General features: G+C 42.2%; 2 protein-coding genes and 1 long non-coding RNA gene across 3 annotated transcripts; 1 reads left to right on the forward strand and 2 right to left on the reverse strand.

Annotated features, from left to right (window-relative positions):
* Positions 1 to 310: 310 nt before the first annotated feature.
* Positions 311 to 6554, reverse strand: ZNF165 (zinc finger protein 165). Its single transcript, XM_008711544.2, has 4 exons — positions 6429 to 6554; positions 3348 to 3829; positions 2921 to 3056; positions 311 to 1286 (listed from the first exon to the last, which is right to left on the reverse strand). The coding sequence occupies exons 2-4, from the start codon at positions 3756 to 3758 to the stop codon at positions 385 to 387; spliced, it is 1449 nt and encodes a 482-aa protein (XP_008709766.1). The 5' UTR covers positions 3759 to 3829; positions 6429 to 6554; the 3' UTR covers positions 311 to 384.
* A 1465-nt stretch (positions 6555 to 8019) lies between these two features.
* LOC103681968 lies at positions 8020 to 15474 on the forward strand. The gene is made up of 2 exons (XR_005838858.1): positions 8020 to 8093; positions 14863 to 15474. It is a non-coding gene; the product is annotated as an uncharacterized LOC103681968 (long non-coding RNA).
* A 1942-nt stretch (positions 15475 to 17416) lies between these two features.
* LOC103682007 (olfactory receptor 1F12) lies at positions 17417 to 18358 on the reverse strand. Its single transcript, XM_008711578.2, has one exon. The coding sequence runs from the start codon at positions 18353 to 18355 to the stop codon at positions 17417 to 17419; it is 939 nt and encodes a 312-aa protein (XP_008709800.1). The 5' UTR covers positions 18356 to 18358.
* Between the last annotated feature and the right edge of the window lie 7924 nt (positions 18359 to 26282).

The following is a 26282-nucleotide window of genomic DNA, read 5'->3' on the forward strand; positions in this document are numbered from 1 at the left end:
TCTGTTGTGTATTGCTCAAACTATTCCACTTCAGGGCTTAGCCTACCTCTTCTGGAGGAGAATCATTAATCAGTGTTGATGATCACCTTCTTTACTGAATCGTCTCCCCTCCACACTGTAATCATGGTTACTTCCCAAGACAGTCCTTTTCTCCCTCTATCTCCATTGACTGCTTGACTTCAGCAGTCAACAGAAGACAGGAAAATCCTGTCTCACAGAAAGCATCCCTCCTCCCCCACAGGTGAAGCTCATAAGGAGAACAGTGAGCCAGAGAACGAGAGAAAAGAGACATTGGTCTTTCAGTCATTCATCTCATTCCATAATTTTTATTCAGTATTTTTCATGTTGCCATTTCTTTCGCATTTCCATAGAAATTTAAGTTCTTTACATTAACAGGTTTTCCCTCTTGTGAATTCTTTGGTGTTGATGAAGATGTGAACTCTGACTGAAGGCTCTCCCACACTCACTGCATTCATAGGGTTTCTCTCCAGTGTGGATTCTCAGGTGTCGAATGAGGTGTGAGCTCACTCTGAAGGTTTTCCCACATTCACTACATTCATAGGGTTTCTCTCTGGTGTGAATTCTCTGATGCAGGATAAGATGTGAGTTCAGGCTGAATGCTCTTCCACATTCTTTGCATTCAAAGGGTCTTTCCCCAGTGTGAATTCTCTGGTGTCTAGTAAGATCTGAGCTCCCCCCAAAGCCTTTCCCACACTCATTACATTCATAAGGCCTCTCTCCAGTGTGGATTCTCTGATGCCTGATAAGCTTTGAGCTGTGTCTGAAAGCTTTCCCACATTCATTACACTGGTGGGTTTTCTCCCCACTAAAAATTGCTGCATGTTTAACAAGGTTTGGGCTCTTGAGAGATGTTCCGTATTGGTGAATTTTTTCTCTGGCATAAATTCTTTGATGCTTAATAAAATCTGGATTCCATTTGAAACTTTGGTCATAGGTACTGTGTTTACAAGATTTCTGGTGTGTCAATTCACTTGAATTCATGTTTAAGTTTCTCTCACAACCATCATGGCTAACGTCACCTGTAAGTGTATTTTTATGAGTAAGGATTTTACTAAAACCTCCATCCTGTGCAGATGCTGGTCTCTGAGACCCCCCTGATTCTTTCCCCCACTGCTTCTTTAACCTGCTTGCAGACTTACAGATGTCTTGAGGCTCAGCAGATCCTTCTGACATGACTGAAATTCTTCCTGATAGAATCCTCTGTGATTCCATTTTTTCATAAACGTCCAGCTTTGGCATCGATCCATTGTTTTCACTCTCATTATCTAAAAGAATGAAAAGACAAAGTGGTAAATATCTGTTTGCTGAGTTGGAAGAAAAGAAAATTTTGAGATATACCCAAGACAGTTACATATTGGTACTTCAATTGGCGACTCTAAAAATGTGGCCTTTCAAGTGAAAGGCGTAATGGACAAGGACACAAATGAGAAAAATTGGTAAAAGTAGAATGCCTGTGGAGGGGAAGACCTTCATCCATCTATCTATCCACCCATTTCTTCATTGTCCATGGCTAATCGAATTCTGTAACCACTTTCTGCTAAATGTACCCTGAACACATCCCCTTCTTTACATTTCTACCACTACCCTTGTCACTCTTCCTAGCAAGGGGACTGTCACAGCTTCTCGCTGTTTTGACTCTGAGGTGTTCTTGCTAGTCATCCTGAATACCCTCACCAGACTAACTGTCCTTAAAGTTCTGTTCCCTCCTATACCCTACTCAGAAACCTTCCCTCTCTTTTCTTCCACAACACACCTGAACAACTCCACCTGGTTTCCAGAATCCATTTATGATCAAGTCCTCACAATTCCTGCCTTCTGGCTCACAAATTTATACTGTGCTTACAACTCCATATTGTACTGCAATCAAGTACCCCCTCTTTGTTGTAGGGTTTCCTTTGTCTAGAATACGCTAGGGCAGGAAAGGTGGTTAGGCAGTGCTGGTCTTAGGCTGGGGGAAATACATGATTTTGGATGGAGTAGATGGAAATGTCTCCAGCACAAACTGGAAAGTAGAATTTGGGTATTTTTTAAAAAACTGACTGTAATTTATTTATTTTTAAAAAAAGATCATTATTATTTTGATTTTTTTTTTTTAGATTTTTAAAATTAATTAATTAATTAATTAATCTGAGAGAAGAACAGAGGGACAGGGAGAAGCAGACTCCCCACTGAGCAGGGGAGCCTGGTGTGGGGCTTGATCCCAGGATCCTGAGATCATAGCCTGAGCTGAAGGCAGACACTTAACTAACTGAGCCACCCAGGTGCCCCCAAAACTGACTGTGATTTATTCTTGAGTTTTTTTTAAGATCATTCACACCTAAAGTAATACTGAGTCCATGAAATTTTTAAACAGTGGAGTTTTAGAACAGTGATGAGTATTCCATGGAGGTAGTCACCAGAAGTATGGCTAACTTCCTATAAAAACATGAAAGCTTTGTAAGACCAAAAATACAATAAAAAAGGCAATAATGTAGATCTTGTTTTGGTATCTGTGAATTATATTCCACTTCCGAGTATATCATTATGCATCTGCGTCTCTACTAACATGTGTTGTTTCTCTTGATGTGTTTTTTCCTCTTTTTCTTTTGTTTTATTCCCTGATGTTTTCCCAGGCATTAATTTTTCTTTCCTTTAATTTACTCATAAAAATATCCTGTGTTTTGGAAATATTCTGGATGAAGAACAAATGGGAAAATCTAAATATTCTAGATAAGGAACCAAATTCTTTTCTCTCTGTTTTTGTTTATAATTGGTCAATGGCACACAGGGAAAAAGTTCTCTACTTCTCATGGGGTGATGAAGGAAAGGACCACCTATGGTAACTGAGGCTACTCTAAGAAGGGACATTCACAGTGCCACTCTTTCAGTGACATGAATTGCATGCAATACTGCCCCTTACCACTGTCCAGCAGAAGGGGTGCTGAAGAACCATGAAGGGCCTTGGGGTCCACCGGCTGCAACTGGACACTAAATGCTCGTCCAGGAGGCACCACCTTTCTCCTGAATATCTCTTGTCCATGTGCATGGACTGGAACCTGAGAAAAATAAAGTACATTCGGGCTTGTGAAAGAATCCCTGTTGGGGATTTAAACATCTTCCAAAAACAAAGAGAAGCTCCTGTAGGAATACAGAACTGCAGAAAGACGGATTCAGTCTGACTCCAATGTACTATGTGGCACAGCACCAAATGCAGTGGAAAGGAGACATAAAAGCACACTGACCTAACAGCCCCTGCAGGTCTCCCTGGGTGTTCAGTCTCAGGCCCTTTCCTCCCACTGTGGGACTCCATCCATGTGGAGGTCTTAGATCTCCCATCCCCTGTGTACCTGGACTACTGCTTCATCAGCGCCTCTCTCCAAATCTTCCAGTATGGTAACCACTTCCTCTCCATTCTCTGGGTCATGTTCCCGTACCCAGGCCTGGAGCTCCTCAGGCAGGATGGTCAGGAACTGCTCCAGCACCAGCAGCTCCACGATCTGTTCCTTGGTGTGGGTCTCAGGCTGTAGCCACTGATGGCAGAGCTCTCGGAGACGGCTCAGGGCCAGACGGGGTCCAGGGGAGTCTTGGTAGCAGAACTGCCTGAAAAGCTGTCGGCAGAGCTCCTGCCTGAGGGGATCACTTCTCTGGAGGCAAGTGTCCTGCCTCCAGACAAAATCTTCCTCTTCTATCTTCACTATCAGAAGTCCTTCATTCTCCTGAAGATTCTGAGCTGTAGCGTTCTTTGATTCTGTTGTCATTCTGGGATGAAATATTACCAGGAAACCCACTTGTGCTTTGTGAAGGGTCTTATTTAGTTTCAAGGGCTCTTCTAAGGGATAAAAAATAATTATTACTATCTATGAAGATGAAAGATCACATCACAGAAATAGTCATTTTCCATCACACAGAAGTGTACTGGGCATTTACTATATGTAAAAGCACTGAACGAGGCGCCTGGGTGGCATAGCGGTTAAACGTCCGCCTTCGGCTCAGGGAGTGATCCCGGCATTATGGGATCGAGCCCCACATCAGGCTCCTCCGCTATGAGCCTGCTTCTTCCTCTCCCACTCCCCCGCTTGTGTTCTCTCTCTCGCTGGCTGTCTCTATCTCTGTCGAATAAATAAATAAAATCTTAAAAAAAAAAAAAATAAAAGCACTGAAGTACTTTGTGGAATACAACTGTTACATAATTTCTACCTCAAAGCAGCTTAAAACTTAAATTTAAAAACAAAATGCCTCTTTTTAAAAGATTCATTTATTTCAGAAAGAGATAGAGAGGGCGTGGTGCATGGGGGGGGGGGGAAGGGAGAGGAAGAGAAAGAATCTCCAGTGGACTCCTAGCCCATCTCAGAGCCCAAGGCTGGGCTCAATCCCACGACCCTGAGATCATGACCTGAGCAGTAATCAAGAGGTGCACTCTTAATCGACTGAGCCACCCAGGCACCCATAAAAACAAAATACTTTAAAGTGGAAACAATAAATATGAGATTTACAAATTTAAAGCAATGCTAAACGTTAACATGCCACATGCAATTAAATTTTATGTAAGTCATAAAGACAATAAGGAGCAGCATAGAAAAACAGTAAAGTGCTTCATAAAGTTGGCGATGCAGAAGAGTCTAGCAGGTTGCAATGGTCAGTGAAAACTTAATGAAAAAATTAACTTCTGAAGAATGGAAAGGATTTGATAGGATGTGGGAGAGAGAGAAATAGGAAATTACAAGCAAGGAAACAGCCCAAACAATTGGTTAATGGTAGTGGCAAAGCAAAAAGTTCCGTAGGTTTATATCAGGAAATCAAAGAGGCAAATGCCCCATCATAGAAAACTCCAAATGCCAAGATCCTGAATTCAGAGTTTATCTTTTAGGCACTGGGGAGTCAAGGAAAGCTTCTGAGCAGAATGACCTGACAAATACTGTTTGTGGATATTAACATGTTGTTGATTTCTAGGATGGACTGCAATATGAAAAAAGAAACAGAGGCCACAATTCTACAGCGTGAGGAAAATACAAGCTTGGAATGATAATTATCAACTCAAAATCTGGAACTAGGATTACTTACAAATCTCTTAGGTAATAAGGATATTATTTTTTTTCCTTTTCTTAAAAGATTTTTTTTAAAAAAGATGTTATTTATTTATTTGAGAGAGAGAGAGAGCAAGAGAGGGAACACCAGCAGGAGTGGGGGAGAGAGAAACAGGCCTCCCGCTGAGCAGGGAGTCTGATGTGGGGCTTGATCCCAGGACCCTGGGATCATGACCTGAGCCGAAAGCAGATGCTTAACCACCTGAGCCACCCAGGGGCCCCTAAAAGATTTTAAGTAATCTCTACACCCAATGTGGAGCTGGAACTCATAATCCTAAAATCAAGAGTCACCTGTTCCACCAACTGAGCCAGCTGGGTGTCCCAGGGCAACTTTTCTTGACAGCCAGAGGCTAACAGTTTCAATCAGTGTTAACTAGTTCCTTCCCTAAGGGTCTCAGATAGGTTTCCTGTTATCCCAAGAGTTCCTTCTCTACCTTCCTAGTTTCCTCAGTCCATATCGCCGGCATTGAGCCCTATCATCTCACCAATAAAGTTAAATATAATAAGCCAGTACCATGACTTGCTTGTCTGTCGACCCTGAGTCTTGTTATTAAATACCAGTTCCTTAAGTCTTAGCACATGGGAACGTCTGGTTTCTGCACTGAAAAACTGAGTAACAGGAATTTAGATGTGAAGCCTAGTGTGCAAGAGCAGAATGCAAAGATTGATCTTACAGGGCTTCTACTACACATTTCACCTGTTGACTGCTGATTGTTGCACTGACATGTACTTTAGTAAGAATCTGAACACAAGCCAAGCTCTGGGCTAGAAGTTGTACAGCAATGGTTTCCAAGAAAGTCTGAGTTCCCAGATGATCAATTAGCTGACTAATCACGTGGGAACTTTGTTAGAAACTGATCCCTGGGATGCTGTCCGGGCCAGAACATGTATACCTGGAAAATCCGTATTCTGACGTAGAGCCGTAAAGAATTAAATGGTGCTTGAGTTTGTAAAAACAGTTGGGAAAAAAAGGACATAAAAGCCACGTGGATTAAAAACATTTAAATAACTAAATATGTTTCACAGAACACACTGAAATGCTGATAATTGCTGATAAATGCTGAAAACTGAGGCGCTAAACAAGGTGCACGGTAGTGGTGTGGTATCAAATATCCTACCGGTTCAGACTGTGTGTGTGTACACCCATATATATATAGCTGGGGCTTCAACTAAACCATGCAAGATGGGAAAGACGCTTCAAAAGGCATAAAGGTGGCATAAAGGAAAGCTGAGGACGTGGGAATGAACCGCAGACTGAGGGTGACGCGGGCTCGCAGGCGTAATACTCGGAGCGACCGGTCTACGGAGTTCCTACGTAACACCCGTGACTGCAAAACAGATCACCTGGAATCTTTTCTAGCTTTGGCCGTTTTTCTTCCTCAGCGACCGTTACTCCACGAGCTCAAGGGCCACGCGTTCCTGTTTTCCGAGTTCTCACACTCGCTGAACGGGAGGCAAGCCCGAGAAGCCTCCCGACGCCGCCGGCGCAGACAGAAGGCTGGACCGTGGCGGGAGAGCGGGCGCTCGGCGACGGACAGGCTCCGGGGTGTGCGCGGGAGCAGCCGGGAAGGCTTCCCGCACCGAGGCTCGCCGCAGTCCCGCCCTCTGCCGGCTCCGCGGACCGTCTCCGCCGCTTCCACCGCGTCCGTGCACGCGGGGAACACCGCACATCCACCGTGTGAGCGCGCGGCACGACGGGGCCGGGGCCGCTCCGCTCTCCCTACGAAAAGGCGGGTACGCCTCCCGCGAGGAGCGGGCTTCGGGGCGGGCTCCCGGGCAGCGCCTCCATGCACGACGCAGCGCCCCCCAGATCGCCGCCTCGCTCGCCATTCCCGTCGGCTACCCCGTGCTGCGGCCGGCCGCCCCAGCGCGACGCCCCGCCCCGCCCCGCCCGCGGCGGTGACGTAACGCGCGGCGCGGGTAACCATGGAAACCGCCGCCCCTCTGGAAGTAGGCGGGCACAGTGTCCTCCGAACGCCGAGCTTCAGTTCCACTTTTCCTCGGGATTCCTCCGCGGTCCCGGCTCCAGGGCGCCGCGGGGCTGCTGCAATCCCGAAGTAAAGTCGTAGGGACTGGGTGCTTGGAGGGGACAAAAGGTCGGACCCGTGGGTCCCCAAACCCGGACTCACCTCTCCTACAGGGTGGTTCCGATCGGACACTTCCGGTGGGGGCACGGCGCTGCACGCTCTCTCAAAGCTTCCGTCCTCGTGGGCTCTGAGCCTGCGCAGAAGGCGGCCTGGCTCTGGACTGCGACTCCCAGAAGTCTTAGCGTCTCGTCCGCGCTCTGACTCCCGTTTCCCAAGCCGCTTCCGCGGCTCCTGGAATTCTCGGGTCTTTGGGGTGGGGCCCTTGCACCCCCGTGTAGCGGGAACCCAGCCTCCCCTGGACTTCAGTCTGGGGGAGTGGAACGGAAGCTCATGCACCGCGCTCAGACCTCACCCTTGCACAGACTGTCAGGAACGCAAGTTTACAAACGTGGCTGGTTATAACTCGGGCTCACGACGGCCTGTGCATGGCCCCAAACGTGGACTTTCTTGAATCCGTGGGCCAATGTGGGAGGACTAGAATGTTGACGGTAACTTACGTTTACTGCTGCTCTTTCTCTCGGTACCTCCGCTCATGTGCGGTGTTAACCAAAATTCGACTGAGGAAGCTTGAAGATCTGATCATCTTAATTAAGCCGTAGTAAATAGAGAGGAGCGCCGAGTGGTACAAAACCAAAAGTTTTTGTAGGAAGGAGACCCGGCCAAGGAAGTTATTAGCCAAAGGGAAAGCATTGTCTCAAGGCAAGGTGGACTTCCTTGGCGGCGGGGGGAGGGGACCAGGGAGGGGAGTGAGCAGGGGGTCTTATCATGCAGATTACCTTATCATCGGGTGGGGGCGGGGAGAAGGGAATGCAGAGGGCCCATGTGACCTTATTGGTGCTGACCAGAAAATTCTTGATTTGCTTAAAATTTCACTCCTGAAGAGATTAAAACTGTAATTTCGTCCTGATTTGCTATTCTGAGGGTAAGTAGCTCTACCTTGGGCCTGTGGTTTTCTTTTCAACAGAGTAACCCCTATAATAAATTGTGTGTTTATTCTCTTTATTTTTGAAAGGATCTGTTAGATCAGTGTGCACGGTCAAACAGTATATGGGGTAATTTTCTTGTATTTCATCTAAAAGGCATCATGCCGTAGCTAATTTTCTGATACTTGCTTTTTTCACTTAACAACAGGTTACTATGGTTTATCCATGTTGTTGAGTTAAAATTAATTTTCATTCCTGTGTAATAATCCAGTTGTGAATATAGCATTGCATCCATTCTCCTAAAGATGGGCTGATACACTCTCTACTGGTTAGGGCAATAAACCTCTTACGTGTTCGCTCTGCTTCTACCTGTGTTCCCCACAGTCTGTTGTTAACAGAGCAGCCAGAAGGATGCTGTTGCAGGGTAAGTTCTGTCATGCTACTGAAGGGTGGCAGAACACACCTCTAAATATGAGCCTTTGATATATCGAATATTTTGAGCTGTAGGCACTTGATAAACAACAGATGTGGCAAGAGTTTTCTCAGTTTCCCTTACCTGCCTAAAGACGGATCCTCCAGAATAGAATCATTGTCCTAAATACCCTCCCCAAGAGTTTCATCAGCTAGGGAAGATTGGCTCATATCGTAGGAAGGAAGTTGACACCACACCCTGACAAACCTGTCACAGATGATCATGATGTAGAAATGGGGTTTGGAGCCCACAGCCAAGAAAGAAATCTTGAGACGTCTTCAGTGCAAAAAGGTTTTTTTTTTTTTTTTTTAAAGCACGGGGACAGAACCTGTGGTCAAAAAGAGCTGTACTGGGGTAGTGATGGGTGACTGATTATATGCTATCAAGTTGGGAGGGGGTTAGGGACAGCACAAGCCTCCAAGGAATTTTGGAAGCAAGGGTTCCAGGATCCTGAGGGGGCTGGCTATTGTTAGGAAAAGGTCATTTATTACTGTTTAGTAAGAACTCAGTCATGACCCTTCAGATGTACATCAGTAGGTCATATCCTTGGAGTATGATTGCTAACATATGTCTTACGTTAAAAATTCCAAAGGAATTTTTATATGTTAAAGTAGACTTAACAGGATCCTGGGGCATCGGAATAATGTGAAGCTAAGATTGCCACTTAGCAAAGTGTCAACATCAAGCCAGCTGAGATCCCAGAGGAAGGACACTCTGCCTGTTTCAAGGACTTGTCAGTGGGCTGTAGGAAGTAAGGAAATTTAATTCTTTCTTTTGCCTTTGTTTCCCACATCAGTCATACCTTCCATCTGTTCTCTTAAGGGTCCCGTTCATACTAAAAATCATTTACTCTCCCCTAAAAGGTCTACATCTCCTGTCCCCTTTCCCTGTTAAATGAAATCCTAAGTTACTTCTTTGGTTGCTCATTTTTCTCTAGGCACTTTCTATGTACTCATGAGGAATACCCGTTAATAAACTGTTTGTTTTTCTCTTGTTAACGTCTTTTATTACAGGGATTTCAACTGAGAACTCAGGATGGGAGAGGGAAAATTTTTTTTCAATCCCTAAACTAGCCCCCAGCTTAAAACCTTTGATTAGCTCCCCTTTTCCGGCAAGGCAAAACCCAAAGTCCTTAAAATGGCCTGTAAGACCCCATATGACCCATACCCCATGTAATGTATTTATTGTCTCCCTCGCTCATTCTGCTCTGTCATCCCAGTGAACCTCCTTGCACTTCCTAATTAATAACTTTCTGAAAAAGCACCAAACCCACTAAATAGTTTCATTAGTGAATTCTGTCAAGTGGTTAAAGACTAAATATATACCAGTTCCCCACAATCTATTGAAAATAGCAGAGGGAACACTTCCTAACTTTCTATTACACCTAATGCCAAAACCAGTTAAAGACATTACAAGAAAAACACCATAGACCAAGCTCTCTCCTGAACGTAAATGAAAAATCCTCAACAAAATATTAACAAATCCAACAGTACATAGAAAGAATTATATATAACAAGTGGAATTTATTCCAGACATGCAGGAGTGGTTCAACATTTGGAAATCAGTAAATACAATCCATCAATATAATCAACAGACTAAAAAAGCAAAGTCATGATCATTTGATTCAGAGAAAGCACTTGACAAAATCCAGCAGCCATTTGTGATAAAAACTCTCAATAAACTAGTAGTAGATGGAAACTTTCTCTACTTGGTAAAGAATATCTACAGACCCCCCCCCCCACCGCCCCCGCAAACCACAGCTTACTCCATACTTAAAATGAGAAGTTGAATATTTTCCTTAAGATTAAAAAATGGATAAAGCTGTCCTCTCTCCTGTTTCACATCATGCTGGAAGTCCTAACTAGGACAATAAGACAATAAAAAGGTATACAGAAAGGAAAGGAAGAAATAAAGCTGTCTATTCACATACAAACTTTCTATGTAGAAAATTCCAAAGACTAAAAAACAAAACAAAAATCTGGAGCAAGCAATTACAGCAATGTTGCAGGTTACAAGGTCAATATCTGAAAGTCAAAAAGAGAATAGTTAGGTATAAACTTGACAAAATAGGTATAGGATCTGTATGCAGAAAATTACAAAACACTGATGAAATAATTCAAAGAAAAGCTAAGCATATGGTGGGGTATTCTGTGTTCATGTATTGGAAGACTCAGAATTGTTACGATGTCGGTTCTTTCCAGCTTGATCTGTTGACTCAACATAACCGACAAAAATCACAGCAAGCTATTTTGTAGATATTGACAAACCAATTCTAACATAAAAATGGAAAGGGGAAGACCTAGAATAATCAACACAATATTGAAAAAGAAGGACAAAATTAGGAGATTAACACTGCAAATTCAAGATTTGCTATAAAACTACGTACAAACAACAGACCGCATAGATCAGTGAAATAGAGCCCAGAAATAGGCGATTCAGTGGAGAAGATAGCTTTTTCAGCAAATGTTGCTGGAACAATTAGATGTTTATATGCAAGAAAATCACCTTGTATCTTTCACAGAATTAACTCAAAATGGATTATAGGCCTAAATGTAAAACCCAAAATTATAAAACTTTTTTTTTATTAAAGATTTTTATTTATTTATTTGACAGAGAGGGCGAGAGAGGGAACACAAGCAAGGGGAGTGTGAGAGGGAGAAGCAGGCTTCCCACCAAGCAGGGAGCCTGATGCCTGGCTTGATCCCAGGACCTTGGGATCATGACCTGAGCCGAAGGCAGACGCTTAATGGCTGAGCCACCCAGGCACCCCCCCAAATTATAAAACTTCTGAAAGAAAACATGGAGAAATTCTACATGACCTTGAGTTTAGTGGTTATATTTTAGACACAACAACCAAAGCATGATCCATGAAAAAATAAATTGGAATTTATTAAATATAGAAGTATTTGCTCTACGAAAGACACAAGAATGAAAAGATAAGCCACAGACTGGGAGAAAATATATTCAAACACCTTTCTAAGAAAAGACATATCAAAATAGGCAAAGAACTCTTAAAGTTCAATAATAGGAAAACTAACAATTTAACTTAAAAATGGCCAAAATATATGAAGAGATACTTCAAAGATGTACAGATGGAAAATCCATGTCTATGGGTTGAAAAGCATATGAAAAGGTATTTTAACATCACTTGGCAATAGGAAAGTGCAAATCAAAACAGGGAGATATCACTACATACCTATGAATGGCCAAAATTTTAAAAATTGACAATACCATTTATATTTGAAAGTTACTAAAAGAGTAGATCTTACACCATGATGACATATGATAGGTCTCTTCACCAGTGTCTCACTAACAGTATCACTAAATTCATGATTTCAAAAAAATCTTACAGATATTTCACTGCAATTTTAATTTTCACTTTTTGTAAGTCATACTGAGTATTCATGAGTTTAGGAGTTATTTGCATTTTCTTTTCTTTGAATTGCCCACTAGTACTTTTGCCATTTTTCTATTAGCTGTTAGTCTCTTCTTTATCTTCTAGAGATTCTTTAGCCTTTAGTCTTCAATGTGAGTTGCAAATATTTTGCATTTTTGATGTTCCTTTTGATTTGCCATGCAGAAGTTATTTTTTGTTTTTAAAAAACTTATGTAGTTGAATATATTATTTTGTATCTTTGTGCTCTCCTCTTTATTAATCAGTTGAGATAGTAGTTTCTCAATTTTATTAATTGTTTTTAAAATACCTGATATAGGAAAGACCGTAAGGGTTCCAAGCCAATGGCCAAGAAAGAATTCTTTTTTTTTTTTTTAAAGATTTTATTTATTTATTCGACAGAGATGGAGACAGCCAGCGAGAGAGGGAACACAAGCAGGGGGAGTGGGAGAGGAAGAAGCAGGCTCATAGCGGAGGAGCCTGATGTGGGGCTCGATCCTATAACACCGGGATCACGCCCTGAGCCGAAGGCAGACCCTTAACCGCTGTGCCACCCAGGCGCCCCATGAAAGAATTCTTGAGACATATTCAGTGCAAAAAGGGGGTTTCATTAAAGCACGGGACGGGACCTGTGGGCAGAAAGAGCTGCCCTGGGATCATGAGGAGTGGCCCATTATATACTGTCAAGTTGGGAGGGGATTAGGGATAGCGGAAGTCTCTGAGGAATTTTGGTAGGAAGGTTTCCAGGACCTTGAGCGGGCTAGCTGTTGTTGGGAAAAGGTAATTTATTACCGTTTAATAAAACCTTAGTCATGAGACCCTTCAGAGGTATATTGGCGGGCCATATGCTTGGGGGATGATTGCCAACACGTATCTTGGGGGGTTTAGAGATAAAGGAAATTTCTAAAGGAACTTTTATATGTTAAAGTAGATTTACAGGATCCTGGGGGGTGGGGTATCAGACTAGGATTGCCTGTTACCCTAAGCAAAGTATTAACCTCCAGGCAGCTGAGTCCCTAGAGGAATGTCACTGTGCCTGTTTCAAGGGTTTGTCAGTGGGCTCTAGGTAGTAAGGAAATTTAATAATTTTTCTTCTGCCTTTGTTTCCCACATCAATACCTGTCTCTTAAAAAATAAAATATCCATTTCTTAGACTTATTTTTTCAGTTTTTTTCCTGCTGATTGATTAATTTCCGTTGCAGTCCTTCAGTTTATTTTGCTATCCTTTTCTAACTTTTCAGTTGGATCTTTAATTAATGAGATTTCTCTACATTCCATTTAGATGTTTATGGCTGAGAATTTAGGTTCCAAAATCTCCTCAGCATTTAAAGAATTACATTTTGTTGTGTCAACTATTCATGATTATCATGCATACCAACTGGAATTTAATTATTATATCGACCATAAGGTTCAGGCCCTGCAACAAAAGTTACTTAACCTGAGAAATTTTTATTTGAATGAACAATTAAAAAATAGTTGCTACAGAATCAGTGACCTTCTTGAGAGAGCCTGGGATGATATTAGAAACATAGTAACAGGAAAAATGTATTCTTCTGACTGGACTGAATCTCTTTTATGATTAGACACCTCCAGACCCTCAGGTTGTGACAATGCAGGGCAGTGTAAACTTTCATCGTTAAGACTACGAGGAGGTCAAAGCCTACCGGCATATGACACATACACTGAGCCACAACAAACACGTGGTCATACGCACTTCTAGTGACACATACACCCCTGTGGACTGATGGATAGTTACTACCCAGAGAAATGGTATTTCAATGGTCTAATAACAGTAGTAAAGCTGGCATGAACTGGAAATCAATGCTAATCTTTTTCCTTTAACAAAACATCTATTGAAGTTATTTTTGGACATGGGACACGTTAATTGGGTAATTTGTGCTAATGATTATTCAGAGGTCACATTCTTTAGTCATGCTAAAATGAAGGATACTACTGTCACCACAATAAATATATTAAAATACTGTATGTTATTAAGTTAACATTTAATAATGTTACCACAAAATTATGGTACCACAAAATGTGTGCCTACATCTCAGAATATTCATACAAAGATTTTTCCAGCATCTTGCCATACTAAAATAACAGAAATACCTTGGGTTAAAACTGACAAAATTAATAAACTTTTGGATGAAAACATGGAAGGACTCAAAGCAGCCCCATAAAACCTTAACCAACAAGCTAATGTATTTTAAACATGCTACGTGGGCCATTCATGCAGCCTCAGCCGTAATTAATACTAATTTAGCTGCGTTAAACGAAGACATACAAAACTTACATAATAAATCATATAAAAAACCTTACATAATAAATAAAAAGTTCCTCTCTAGAATTGTTAGCAAAACCTTCAAACGTGTGATTTGTTCTGGCTCATGGTCTGACTGTAATCCTTCAAAATATCTAAAGATGGGATAGAATAATCTCTCTACACATTTTGGGAATCTCTTAAGGAGAGTCTTCTATTGCTTTTAACGTTTTTAAAAAAATATATCTAATTAAATATACTATTAGAATGTTATGCACCCTTAACAAGAAAAAATCAAGGAAAGACTATGATTAGCCATGCCCTCACTGTTCTTTTCTGGATATGTTGAGAGCCTATGTTGAAGATTCCATATGTATTTTTTGGATTTTTATCTTCTTTTTGTTTGATTTTATTAATTCGATGTGACTTTGAGTTGGAGTTTTTATTTGAGTTTGCTTGATTCATTTTAGTATATTTATCTTGTTCAGATTTGGTGTGGTCTTTATCTTAACATGGTTTGAATTTTATTGATGTTGTTTGATTTCTATTGAAAACTTGATTAAATAACCTAATTGCACCTTTGCTATGTTACCAAACTACTAGTACCTTCCTGCTTTAAGGCATATTTGATTCCTGCAGGCCCTTGCAGAATTTGTCATGAGGAATTATGGGGTGGAATGTAGAGAGCAAAATGGAGTCTCTCGTGTCAAGCAGGGGCCTGTCAAGTGTGACGCAAGCAGTTAAGGTACTGCAGCTAGGAGATTTCGCCGGACCAACATCAGCCTACACCCCAGAACTGATAACGAGCAGAACCAGAGGAGGTCTGCAGAGACGCAGAACTGATGAAGTCCCTTTGAAAAGGGGAGGATTTGGCAGCAAACTGTCAGACTCCTCAGACTTGACCCCTCTATGCTGACCACTTAAGAAGGCAGCTGCGGCCCAGGGCTGTGCCCGAGTGATCTCTGGACAGAACCCGAGAGCCTTCGCTGCTTGAACAGGAGAAGCCGTGGGCGCTGAGACGGACCGGGACCAGACCGGGGCCTTATCTCAACCGTGTTCGGTCCGTTGACTTACTGCACCTTGTGTTACCGCGTTTGCTGTGCGGCTCGTCTTCTGTCCGCTTCGTGTGCCGTGGAAGGAGCCAGGTTTAATGACGTGGTGAGTTGTCATTGAGCGTGGAATCCTGAACCTGCTTTATAATTGTGGTTTAACTTTGCTTTGTGATTGAATAAAGCTGACCTTGCGGAAAGACACAGCTTGTGCGCGCCTTCACAGCGTGCTGGTGACACTGGGTCTCCAGACCTTCTAGCATTTTTATGAATTACCCAACAGTCTTTTATTAAATCCTATTTCTGCTTAATTAAGCAGCGTCGATTTCTGTTTCTTTGCGACTAAGAAAGCTGATGCATACAAAGATCTTTCAAGAAATAGACAATTGGTAGGGGCGCCTGGGTGGCGCGGGCGTTAAGCGTCTGCCTTCGGCTCAGGGCGTGATCCCAGCGTTCTGGGTTCGAGCCCCACATTAGGCTCCTCCACTATGAGCCTGCTTCTTCCTCTCCCACTCCCCCTGCTTGTGTTCCCTCTCTCGCTGGCTGTCTCTATCTCTGTCGAATAAATAAATAAAATCTTTAAAAAAAAAAAAAGACAATTGGGATTTGATTGGTCCATTATTGCCATTGCTTCTCTGTCCCACCCAGTGTTGCTTACATTGGTCCTAACGAGCTCCAGCAAAGTTTTCTGATTTCTGTCTCATAAGAAAAAAGTAAAAAACACAAGGGTAACTTGTAGATGGTCTTCTCATCATAAAGAAACAAAACAAACCTGTTTATAGCAGGATGTTTTTTTAAAAAAAATCTCTTTATATCTGCCTGTTAATTGTTACATATATGAACATGATTGAGCATTTTATTTATTTATTTTTTTTAACCAACTTTGAAGAAATGTTTTAGATAGTATGACTTGAAATATGGGACATATGGCATATGGAGACAGGCACTTTTCATGGCTCTGGGCAGCACAATGGACCCAGAAAACAATCTGTAAATCGGCTATGAGTTCCAAATCAAAGATCACAAAGGCAAATGTTATCAGTTGCTGGTGCAGTCACTTCTCATATAGGCAACTCTAAATAATAGCACAGACTTTTAATTTAATTAATTTTAGAGAGAGCACGAGCAGAGGGAGAGGCAGAGGGGGATGGAGAGAGAGAATCTTGAGCAGACTCTGCACTGAGTGTGGAGCCGGATGTGGGGCTCAATCTCACGACCCTGAGATCATGACCTGAGCCAAAACCAAGAGTCGGGTGCTTAACCGACTGAGCCGCCCAGGTGCCCCAGATTTTTAATTTTAAAAATGGTGATTAATAGTCTTCCAGGCAATTCTTTGTAGACCATCATAAGATTTATATACATATATACAAGGAAGATATAAGTGCTGCTTTTTTACACAAGGGAATAAAGGCAGATTATAGGAAAGATAATATAATCATAAAACATGACTAAATACAAAAAACATTAGGGTGAGATGAATCCGTCTGCTCATTTCCACCAATTCCTCATTTGCACCTTTCACCCATTCAGATTAATTTATTCGATACGTTTACTCACGCACACCGTACTCCTTACCTACAAGGCTTCCTTGTGGATTTGGAATATCTCGTTGTTTCTATGTAAAAATCACCAATGTCCGGGATCCAGATTACGTGCGGCTTTTTTCTCAAAGCTTTACTTGACCTCTTACACCCTCACCAATGTCTTTTCTCTTTAACCTGTCATTGCAGTTATGATTTGAACCTAATGTTACATACTAGTTTTCTTTACTGTTTTTCATGCACCACGATGTGGTTACATCATTCCTGTCTGCTCCAGGGGGACAGGCCTGTGGGGGTCCTCTATTCTTCACTCCCCATGGTATGTTTCTGTTGCCCTGAACCATCTGGGAGTTCTTAACGATGCATTCAAATGTTGATTTCATATCCTTACTGTAATTTTCAGGGACTTCATCTATACGTGTTTGCCCATAACAATAATACCTTCAGGAGCTCAAATAGATAAGGCCTGTTATTGGGTAGCAAATTTAGGTCATTGCCCAGTTTAGTTAGGTATTTGGTAACAACTTTGTAACTACGACCAGAAGGAAAATGATGAACTGATGAGGATTTGCCTCTTATTGAATGCCTTTCAGTGAGTCCAAATCACTGGCAGAAGGTTTTGGTCTGGCCCACAGCCTTCTTTAATGCCCCCTTCAGCTCACTGTTCCTTAGACTGTATATGAAGGGATTCAACCCAGGGGCTACGACCATGAAGACCACTGATGCGGCTGAGTCTTTTTCAGGTGAATGGTTGGATGAGGGGCTCATATAGATTCCTGTGATTGCGCCATAGAAAAGAATGACCAAGGCAAGGTGAGATCCACAGGTGGAGAAAGCCTTGAGTTTTCCTTGGGCAGAAGGGATTTTCATCACAGCAGAGATGATGAGACTGTAGGATGCCATGATACACCCTGAAGGTACCACGAAGATCAGCGCCACCGCGGCCAGAACTATGAACTGATTGAGACTGGTGTCAGAACAGGAGAGGGGGAAGAGAGAGTTGATATCACAGAAGAAATGGTGGATGGTGTTAGAGCAGAAGTGCAGACGGGTGAGCATAAGGGTGTGCAAGAGGGGATTCAAAGTGGCAAGGACCCAAGGCACAGCCACCAGAGAGGCGCAGAGGCACTGAGTCATAATGGTGGAGTAATGCAAAGGGTGACAGATGGCCATGTAACGGTCATATGCCATCACTGTGAGAAGGAAATTGTCCATGTTGGTAAACATCATACAGAAATACAGCTGAGCCAGGCAGCCAGGATAGGAGATCGTCTGAGTCTGGGCTTGGATGTTCAGCAGCATCTTGGGGACGGTAGCTGAAGGAAGGCAGAGGTCTACCACAGACAGATTGGCAAGGAAGAAATACATGGGTGTGTGGAGGCGGCGGTCTGAGACAATAGCCAGCAAGATGAGCAAGTTTCCAAACAGCCCTGTTAAGTAGAGACATAGGAAAAGTACAAAGAGGAGAGCCTGTCGCTCTGGCCAACTTGAGAAGCCCAAGAGGAGAAATTCAGATACACTGGTTTGGTTTCCTTTTTCCATTGTGTGGATATATCTGCATGAAAACCAAGAGGATGAAATATTTTTGACAGAAAAAAATTTTTCCCCTTTTATTTTGTTGTCTATTCATATAGTCTTATCTCATGTACTAAATATTTTCTCTAGGCCATCCTGCCTCTCTGGTACTCTCCTGAGCTTCACTGACTGTGGGTATGTCCTTCCATTTCATCAGTTGACTTTTTACTTATCCTCCCTTACTGGAACGGCCCCTCACCAGGACTTCCAAGGGACCTCTATACCTCTCCGCTGTCCCTACCTGTGATGTCACTGGTGGCTCTTGTATATTCTGCACTTTGTGTGACTGCCTGGCTGCCAGCTGTGTGTTGGAGTACGTCCATGAGTGTGACACACTAAGTGACTCTAAGCCAAACTTTGAGACTTAAATGAGAGAAATTTTCCAGATGTTTATTCAACATCCTATGAACCATCCTGCTCAGAAAACAGTCAGACATTTATTATTTAGGATTTATAAGAAGAAGATAAGCCAACTTAGCTTTTCAAGAGTCAAAAGGAAAATACAGTACCATGCTTGACAAGTGTAAAAGGTTAAGCCTCCCAAAAGTCGTTTATGTGAAGGCTTTGAGCGACATGGGAAAATATTTACAAAGAAGTTAAAAAGTTATATGACACATGTAGTTGTATAATACAAGTAGATAAAACTAAACACAGAGAAAGTTATGTCAACTTTACAGATTTACAAGTTTTTAAATTTTTTTTGGGGGTATTATTTTAACTAACTACAAAAAAGGGGGTTCATGGCTATAAGGTATCGTGATTACTTTGGGTGCTGAATGTCTTGGAGTTGTAGAAAACACAACGCAATGCAAGAGTTCCTGGAACTTGGATCAGGACGTGGATGAAAAATACTATCCTGGAAAACAGTTAAGAAGACAAATGTTCACATCCACAGATGAGATAGTTGCCCAAGAACGGAGGGCTGTCTGAGGGTTAGAAAAGGTCTCGGAGAATGTGGGCTCTGGTTGGCTCCGTTGGAAGCACACCCCATCACTTGTGGGCTGGGTGACCAAGGCACTTAGCTACCCCGAATCTTAGTTCTCCCTTGTGTGATAATGGCACTGCCTTAAAGGTTGTTGTGACAATGAAAAGAGTCCATGTCTGCAAAACTCCCAGCAAAGAATGATTACTTAATAAATGCAAGCTGCTGGGGCCCAGCCAGAACTGGGTAGGTCCGGGCTCTTTCCCAGTCTCCACAGGGCTGTTGTGAGTCTTCCCTCCTTGAGCCTCCAGCATGTCCCTTCACATCACTTGTCTTATGTTCACAGAGAAAACAGAACCACGGTCGGATGGAAGTGCTCAACTTCCTGCCACCAATGCAGGAAAATTACCTGCATCTCTACTCATCGCTCCTTCTCTCCTTTCTTCCTGTCCCACATCTCCAGAGCCTCAGCTGCTCCTTTTTTTTTTTTTTTTTTTTTAATGTGGGGCTCAAACACAACTCCAAGATCAAGAGCCGCCTGCTCTACTGACTGGGGCAGCCAGGCGCCCCCACCCACTCCTCCTCTGTAACCTACGTGTTCTCCCGCCCTGCCGGACTCTGACTGTTAGCTGAAGTCTCTCCCACCTTTGGTTTCCCTTTCCAGATCTGTGTCTACCTCTGCGTATCCTCCTGACTCTCTCCCCACTGCACAACCCCTCACGGGCTTCATTCCCTCATACCCACATGCCGACCTGCTGCTGCCTCAGGCACTCCAATGAATTGCTCTTTGGAGTCTTGAAAAACCCGATGTTCACTTCTTAGTCCTTATGTTTTTAGACCTCCTAGAATTCTTTTCTTGAGAAGCTCTTCCTTGAATTTGTTTTCAGATTTTCTCAAATCTTTCTGGCCATTCCTTTTCAGTTGCCTTTGCAAAATGCCCTACCTTTGACAGCCCATAAAATAGGCATTCCTCTGTTTGTTGTTGTTGTTTGTTTGTTTTTTGTCTTATGCTTTCTTTTCTTTTCATCCTGCACATACTCCTGTATGATTCTGTTCACTCTCATGGCTTTAATTCTATCTGTATACCACTCCATCCTAAATTATTTCTCTAGTGCAATTCTCTCTCATCTTCAGACTCATATTCCCAGTGCTCTCTGGATGTTTCTACTTGGATGTCACAAACATCTTATGTCTAATACTTCCCAGACCGAAGCCATCATATTCTCCTCCCTGCTCAGAGACTGTTCCTCCCTCCAGGCACCCTTTATTAGTGAACAGCACCACCGGTTGTCCAGTTGTTCAAGAAAGGAAAACTTGGGAGTCAGCCCAGGACTTCTTCCTCTCCTTTACCTCTACATCCAATCAATCATTAAGCCCTGCTGATGTTATTTTGGGGGACTCAGAATATTGTTATTAAACAAATAGATTTTTAACATCTAATACAACTAAAGCACTGTTTTGGGCATTGGGAAATAGCAGTGAATAAGAGAGGCATGGTCTCTACCCTTGAGGAGCTGTAAACCAAAGCCAGAAACTTTAGGGTTATCCTCGCCTCATCCAGTTCATGACCAAGCCATGTTGATATTCTGACTTTTCTCACACCCACACTGCTTTTCTTTGTTCTCAATTATACTATGTCAGACTCTCAACTCTCGTGTGGATACTTGCAATAACCTTCACATTGGCCTTCCTTCCCAGGAAGGAAGGAAGGAAAGAGGACTGTAGTCTTCCCCTTTCAATCCTCCTTCCTCCTTCCTAAAGAAGTCTTCTTCTAAAACAAGAATTTCCCTCCTTCTCTTCTTAAAAATTTCCAATAGTTTTCAATTGCCTTCAACCTAAATTCCCAGTTCTTTCTCATGGCACACAAGGTTCTTCATTATCCGTTTCTTACCTGTCTTGTCTTATCTCTTGCTGTGACTCATTTCCCACCCTTAGAATTTCCCGACACATACTGAAACTTCACATATCTCTGGCTTTTTTCACTTTGAAATTCTCCGACCACCTTACCTAAAACTTCCCTCAAGACATTCTCTATTGCATTGCCCTGCTTTTTGTCTTCATATCACTCACCACCACCTGGAATTTTCTTGTTTCCTATAAAATAATTTATTTATTTTCTGATATGCATCAGTAAAATGTAAGGTCCATAAGAGCAGGAAATTATCCTCTTTTTAAACCAATATATGTGTGGAATGTTGCCTGACAATACCGCAAACACACAGATCAATATGTATTTGTTGAATAAATGAATATGCCTCTAAAAGACTCCAGAAGCTTTTTCTTATATCAGATAACAACATGTGTCTTCAATGTATACTTTATAGTGACTTTAATTCTAGGCTATATAGCATTTGACAATACATATATAGATGTAAATATTTATATATTTGTTTTTGCTTTGCTTTCATGACTCTTCCTTGCTTGCATGTTATTTTGGAGAGCACATAGACTGTATCTTATTCATCTTTGCATAGGGAAACCGAGCTTTACAAACAGTGATTTATATTTGCCTGCGAAGACAGACTGTTTTTTTGGGAGGAGTGAGCTGCGTACCAGAGCATGCAAGACAACACCATCTGGGGCTCTTTTCTTGGCTCTCCACCCAGCCCTATTGTCTTGTATCTTAGCCAAAGCAGTGGAGAGTCTGGTGACAGAAACTAAAGGAAATAGAGAAACTCCCTTGGACTATTTTTCCAGTGATTGAATAACAGAAGTGTGAAAGGCATTCTACACACAAATTTGAATGAGCCCTGGGTTCTCTGGATGCAAAGGGCCATGCCTTTCTCCACTTTACACAGAACTTGTAGAATGCGTCTCTGCCTCGACAGTTGCTACTAGTGTGTAAATCCTTCACTTCTGCTTAAAGAGAAACTCCCAAGAGAAAACAGCTCCTGTAGTCTTCTCTCTTCTTCCATCAAAGTCTCTGCCCTGACACTCCAGGAGCTTTGGAGATGGTGGGGGAAATGCCAGGTGAAATGACTTAGTTCTTGGGCAAAAGAGATATAAAAATTTAGAATATGGGCTCTTGCTAGTTTATGCTATGTGAACTGAATAACAGGAAACCTGCCTGCAGAGAGGGAAGATTAAAGTAGATTTTCAGCAAAAGGGGAGAGTCACATAGCACTCTACTTCAACCCTGACTCCTTTGTTAATTGCTTTGTTCATCTAAAAGGATATCCCCTATTTACTTTCCCTCTCACCTTTGCACCTTTGACCCTTCCTGACCTAGCAATTCTTCCCAAACTCACTTCTGAAGACACAGATTCCTTCTCTTTTTTCCTAGCTTGGGCCAAGTTCACGCCCATTGGTACGTATCTTTCTAGTATTCTTTCATTTTGACCCAAGCCTATTATTAACTGTTATCCTAAACTCTTTATATGATTCTGTTAAAGAACTGATCTGAATATTGAAACATTCATTTACAGAGAATGTACAAAGGAAATATTCCAGAAAACAGATACTCTGGTGGGAGCAGAAAGAGCTTTTCAGTAATCCATAGGAGACGTATAGAAGGAGTTGTGGGCATGTGGAAATACTCTGGATGTGGAACCATAGATTCTATCGAATTCATCGGTGCATGAGGATGGGGTAGCAGTGATAACACTAAAGACCCCTCCCCTCTACTTTTCTATCAACCGAATGTTTTCACTCTGGAAACATGATAAAACAATGAAAAATACATGAAGCCAGCTGAGTAAATTCTGAAATTGTGTAAAAATAAAATTTTCACCAAGATAGAAAAACTATAAAGACAAGGCTTACCACTATCAAGTACTTGATGCCACAGTAATTGTTCTCATAATCCTCGTAACACCTCTATGATCACAGGTCACATATCCTCATTATATATTCAGAGTGTCAGCAGAGCCAGGACCTGAGTTAGTTGATCTGAAATCTCGTCCACTTTTCACTGAGCCACTACCGCATCTAGGATTTAACAGCTTCACAGGGAGGGCTCCCATTTATTAATCAATTCATTCATTTGGTCCACAAACGGCATTACTCCATGTTAGACAATGCCTGGTGGCCTCGAGTAGAACCTGAACTTGTCTTGCTTATCTAAAGACTTGCTTTCTCCATTCTTCACACATCTGTTCACTTTCCAGCACACTTACTAGATCCTCGTATCAGGAATCTTCTGATACGAGATGTTAGCTTCTAAGTCTCAAGGGTAATGGGGAAATTTTAAAAAAGGGAATGTTACCCCTCATCCAGGATGTACAAGGTTGAGGGATGGGATGCTTCTTGGGGCAAGTGTATCCGGTGTGGTGAGAGCTGGAGTGACCTCAGGACTCTCCAGCACTGGAGTTTATAGCTTCTTTGCCGTTCTTGAGAACCCAATCTTGCCAAGCTTCCTCAGCTCCAGTAACAATTACTTTACCCCCTTTGAGGGTTTCCCAATTGCAACCCTAGGGATAATGTACCTGGCAGATAATCCTCCAGGGAGATTCAAGGAATTAAATTGTTCACAGGCTCCCAGGAAGGGTTGTAACACATGTCTCTCCCTCTACCTTCCAAGAGGCTCCAAAATAACAAATATCAAACATTACACCAAAAACAAATAACCTTTTTCAGCATGAGTTGACTTATTCTCTAAATATAGGATTTGTCTTCCCTGATTGCAGCATTCTGTAAACATCATTGTTGGACTTCTGAGTGCTTGATTTATCAATGTTGCCTGAGATAAGAGGGCCTGTTTTTTTTTGGCAAAGGAGATGAGACAATGGGCACATGGTCAAGATTCACCAGTTTTATCATGTACTCCATCCCATAAAGCACTCAGCCTGATGTAATAGTGGTATGGCCTTGTAAAGCCTCAGCTAATACGTCAGCTTGGGGATAACACCCAGAAGTTTGGGGATGCCATATTTCAGGATGGTGTATATGCATGGAAAAATAGCCATATATAGTAGTGTGTCCCCAGTGCTACAACATATGTGTCTAGATGCCAAAGGCTGTGCATCTGTTAGCTTTTTCTATATAACAAACCACTCTAAAACTTAGAAGCTTAAAACACCAACCATTATTTATCTCACAATTATGTGAGTCAGTAATTTGGGCTAGCCTCAGCTGGGTAGCTCTTCTGGTCTTGGGTAGACTCATTCAAATGCCTCCAGGTAGCAGCTGGGTTCATGTTAGTGTTCTAGAATGGCCATAGCTGGGATGACACCTGTCTGCTCAATGTGATCTCTCATCCTCCAGAAGGATGGCCTGGGTCATTCATATGGTAGGGGCAGATTTTTGAGAGAGTAGAACCATGAAAGGCGTCTTGAAGTCTAGGCTTAAAACCGGCACAGTGTCACTTCTACTGCATTCTGTTGGCCAATGCAAGTCACAAGACCAACCCAGTTTCAAAGGATGAGGAAAGACTCTGCCTCTTGGTGGAGGGGCTTCAAAGTCACATGGCAAAAAGACATAGATTCAGGAAGGAGGGCAAAACTGTGGGCAGTTTTGCAATCAACCAAAGATGAAAGTAGGAGATATATATAGATAATATATCTATATATCTATATCTATATTCTATCTATCTATCTGTCTATCTATCTATCTATCTATCTAGCTATCTATCTATTAGGAGGAAAGTAGGAGATATATATAGATAATATATCTATATATCTATATCTATATTATATCTATCTATCTATCTATCTAACTATCTATCTATCTATCATCTATCTATCTATCTATCTATCTATCATCTATCTATTTTTTTTACCATTTCTCCAAATGATATGCTTTTAGAGTTTGTGTTTCTCACCCCTGTACCTCTAGGTCAGCCATATTTGATTTGAAGGAAGAGAATGTTTCCATCAGGAAACACAGGAGGGGTTTCACTGAACTTGAAGCTATGACTACCTCATGGCCACTCTGGGTGCCTCACGCCACTAGACCAGTAAGTGAAGAAAGGGTTTATGATGCTGGTGGAGTATGATTGACCTTGATTATCATGCAGATGACTGTGTAGATCATGTGATTGTTACACATAAGCTAAGGAAGGAGTATATCTGGAGCCTGGGTGTGAATGTGGAATTATAGCAACAATGACTATATAAGAGGAAGACAAGTAATGGTATGGTTCCCTTGACGATAAATGTCTGGACCACCATTCCAGGCAAACAACACAGTCTAAAGTGACAGCTGAGGATAAATCAAGTCTACTTTTCGTCAAAAGCTTCTGAACAGCTTGTAGCAGTGAGATTGTAGCATTTTTACTAAATCTCTCTCTTTTTTTTTTTATTTTCAAGTAATCTCTACACCCAATGTGGGGCTGGAACCCACAACCGCAAGGTCACCTACTGAGCTAGTCTGGTGCTCTACTAAATCTCTTGCATTAAGATTTTATAGAGATTGTGGGGTGCCTGGTGGCTCAGTTGGCTAAGCTTCTGACTCTTGATCAGTAGGCTCAGCGTGGAACGTACCTAAAAAAAAAAAATTAAAAAAATTTTTTTCTAGAGATTGTGCTGGCCACCACCTTGCAGGGGACTCTGTGTTTGCTTGGACACAAAGGGATCTTAAAGTTGCCAGGGGTGGACTGTTTCAGGAACCTCTTGAGTACCACCTGAGATCTTTGGGGTCTCACATCTTTTCTTATTTCAACCGCTGCTGCAGTAGTTAGTTCTGTGAGCTCTATTTTTATTTGGGTGCAACTTTACAATGCCTCATCTTGGGCCTCTACAGCTCTTTTTTTTTTTTTTTTAAGTTTTTTTTTAACAGCGGAGGAGCCTGATGTGGGGCTCGATCCCATAACGCCGGGATCACGCCCTGAGCCGAAGGCAGACGCTTAACCGCTGTGCCACCCAGGCGCCCCTGTCTACAGCTCTTCTGATGCTCCAACACCTTGGTAGAGGATGAGGAGACTGCTTAGTGGTCATGGGGCAGTTAGTACCCCATGCAGTGAATTTTGACCAATGGGGAATGGGAGCTGATGGGTAAATATTTCTTCTTTCTTTCTGCTTGGGATGTCTTCTAAGA

This window comes from Ursus maritimus, unplaced genomic scaffold, assembly GCF_017311325.1.
Source record: "Ursus maritimus isolate PB19 unplaced genomic scaffold, ASM1731132v1 scaffold_30, whole genome shotgun sequence".
NCBI classification, from domain to species: Eukaryota; Metazoa; Chordata; class Mammalia; order Carnivora; family Ursidae; genus Ursus; species Ursus maritimus.

Coding starts and splice junctions, on each gene's coding strand:
- ZNF165 (XM_008711544.2), bottom strand. CDS start 3,758: ATGACAACAGAATCAAAGAACGCTACAGCTCAGAATCTTCAGGAGAAT. Junction 3,057..3,347: donor CTGATGAAGCAGTAGTCCAG/GTACACAGGGGA, acceptor TATTTTTCTCAG/GTTCCAGTCCATGCACATGG. Junction 1,287..2,920: donor ACCCCTTCTGCTGGACAGTG/GTAAGGGGCAGT, acceptor TCATTCTTTTAG/ATAATGAGAGTGAAAACAAT.
- LOC103682007 (XM_008711578.2), bottom strand. CDS start 18,355: ATGGAAAAAGGAAACCAAACCAGTGTATCTGAATTTCTCCTCTTGGGC.